Raw genomic sequence first — 2,216 nt, 5'->3', positions numbered from 1 at the left:
CGGGCTGGGGATTCGAACCCACCACCTTAGGTGTACGTGGCTGGCGCCTTAGCCAGTTGAGCTATAGGCGCCGAGCCCTAAGATTCTTTTTAGAGAAATCCTAGCATATATACACATAAGGATTTAAGAGTTCCCTCCCAGGTATTACAAAGAATAAGACAGATTTTTATATACAGATGGTCCCAATTTAAAATGACTCAACAATATTTTGGCGTTAGAGTGGTGAGAAAACACATTTTGACTTATAGTATTTTCATTTTATTATTATTTTTTAATTATTATTATTTTTTTTGGTGTGAGACAGTCTCATTATGTTGCCCTCAGTAGAGTGCTGTGCTGTAATAGCTCACAGCAACCTCTAACTCTTGGGCTTAAGCAATTATCTTGCCTCAGCCTCCTCAGTACCTGGGACTACAGGCGCCGGCTGTTTTTTTGTTGTTGTTGGAGTTGTCATTGTTGTTCAGCAGGCTTGGGCCAGGTTCAAACCTGCCAGCCCCCATTTACCTTGCTGGCACCCTAACCCTGAGCTATGGGTACCAAGCCGATAGTTTCATTTTATGAAGGGTTTATCAAGATGTAACCTCATCGTAAGTCAAGGGGCACCTCTGTTGAGACAGAAAGCTGTCCATGTTCTAACATGGGGCAAGGGAGAAGGAAGGGGAGAGGGACAGGAAGTATTATAGAATTTATAGGACTTCTACAAAAGTAGAAGTTGCCTGTTTTTTTGTTTTGTTTTATTTTTTTGAGACAGAGTCTCATTATGTCATTCTCGGTAGAGTGCTGTGGCATTACAGCTCACAGAAACCTCAGACTCTTGGACTTAAGTGATTCTCTTGCCTCAGCCTCCCACATAGCTGGGACTACAGGCACCCACCACAGCGCTTGGTTATTTTCTTATTGTAGTTGTCATTGCTGTTTAGTAGGCCCAGGCCAGGTTCGAACCCGCCAGCCTGGGTGTATTTGGCTGGCGCCCTAACCACTGAGATATGGGTGCTGCCAGAAGTTGCCTGTTTTTTATTCAAAACATTTATGTGTGTATATACAATACTCTTGGGATACACTTTACAAAAGCAACAGTTTTTGTACATGCTACCAAAAAGAAAAAAAGGACTGAAAGGCCATACATGTTCAAGTATCAAGAACACCCCCCGAGAGAAATGAGAGAAGGACCACTTGAGGAGGAAGAGAAGGGAGAAGTTTCACTTTTTCATACATTTCTGGATTCACACTCCATTTAACCAAAAAACACTGAATCAAGTAAAACCTACTATGTGCCAGCCTTCTTGACACTGAAAATGTAGTGCTGAAAAGACAAAGCTCCTACTCTCAAGAAACTTACCTTCTCTAGTGAGGGGAAAGAGACAAGAAAATAACGTGCTGTAATAAAAAGTAAACAGAGAGAGATGACAGAAGTGAATATGGCGCTCACTTCTGATTGGGTGATCAAGAAAATGGCCTCTCTGAGAAGACTAGAAAGGCCAGTCCTCAGTTCTGAGGAAAAAGCAGTCAGGCAGAACAGCTAATGAACAGGCCCTGGAGGAGGACTTTAGGCAGAATGCTCCAGGTCAGAGATACAGACAGGGGCCAGATCAAGTGGGGCTTTGCAGGCAACACTAAGGAGTCTGGATTTCATTAAATGAACTATCTGAAACTTGTTACCCTTATGATGGCATTTTACTTTTAAAAGAAAAAAAAAAAACTTAAAAATTAAAATGCCAATAGCCATGCTGAATTTTCCTTAGATGTTTCTAAAATAAACATCATGTTAAGCAAAGTTCATTCTACCTCTATTATCTTCTTTAGGATCTGTCGAAATCGAAGAGTTAAGGCATCAGATTTTTTCTTCAGGAGGTTCCGACCTGTCTGTGCTCCTTTTAAACGAGCCTTCATGATGGTCTGTGCCCTATGTAGACATACACAGTTAAAGATGTTTATTCTCACTAATTGAAAGACACAAGAATACTTCTCCAACACAGTGTTAAAATTATCCTTTATTTTGTGATGTAATCGGAGTGAAAATATATAGTATTTGTACCTGATATGTTTAAATGGTGCTATGGTTTGAATGTATCCCCCAAACTTCATGTGTGGGAAATTTAATCCCCAGAGCACAGTGTGGGAGATGGGACCATTAGAAATGATGAGGTCGGCTCGGCGCCTATAGCTCAACCGGCTAAGGCGCCAGCCACATACACCTAAGGTGGCGGGTTCGAATC

The 2,216-nt window shown here is 41.6% G+C and overlaps 1 protein-coding gene across 1 annotated transcript in view; it reads right to left on the bottom strand.

The window, feature by feature from the left end:
* The window catches only part of ATP6V1D (ATPase H+ transporting V1 subunit D), a 24,703-nt gene that overhangs the window by 15,299 nt on the left and 7,188 nt on the right, over nt 1-2,216 (bottom strand). The window contains exon 2 of the mRNA XM_003797384.3: nt 1,786-1,903. Within this exon, the coding sequence (XP_003797432.1) occupies nt 1,786-1,903 (118 nt within the window). The remainder of the gene's footprint in view (nt 1-1,785; nt 1,904-2,216) is intronic.

The sequence above is a fragment of the Otolemur garnettii genome, unplaced genomic scaffold (genome assembly GCF_000181295.1).
Source record: "Otolemur garnettii isolate 467f Iridium unplaced genomic scaffold, OtoGar3 scaffold00115, whole genome shotgun sequence".
In the NCBI taxonomy this organism is placed as follows: Eukaryota; Metazoa; Chordata; class Mammalia; order Primates; family Galagidae; genus Otolemur; species Otolemur garnettii.
The sequence above is the reverse complement of the archived record's forward strand: the minus strand, read 5'-3'. Positions and strand labels throughout refer to the sequence as shown.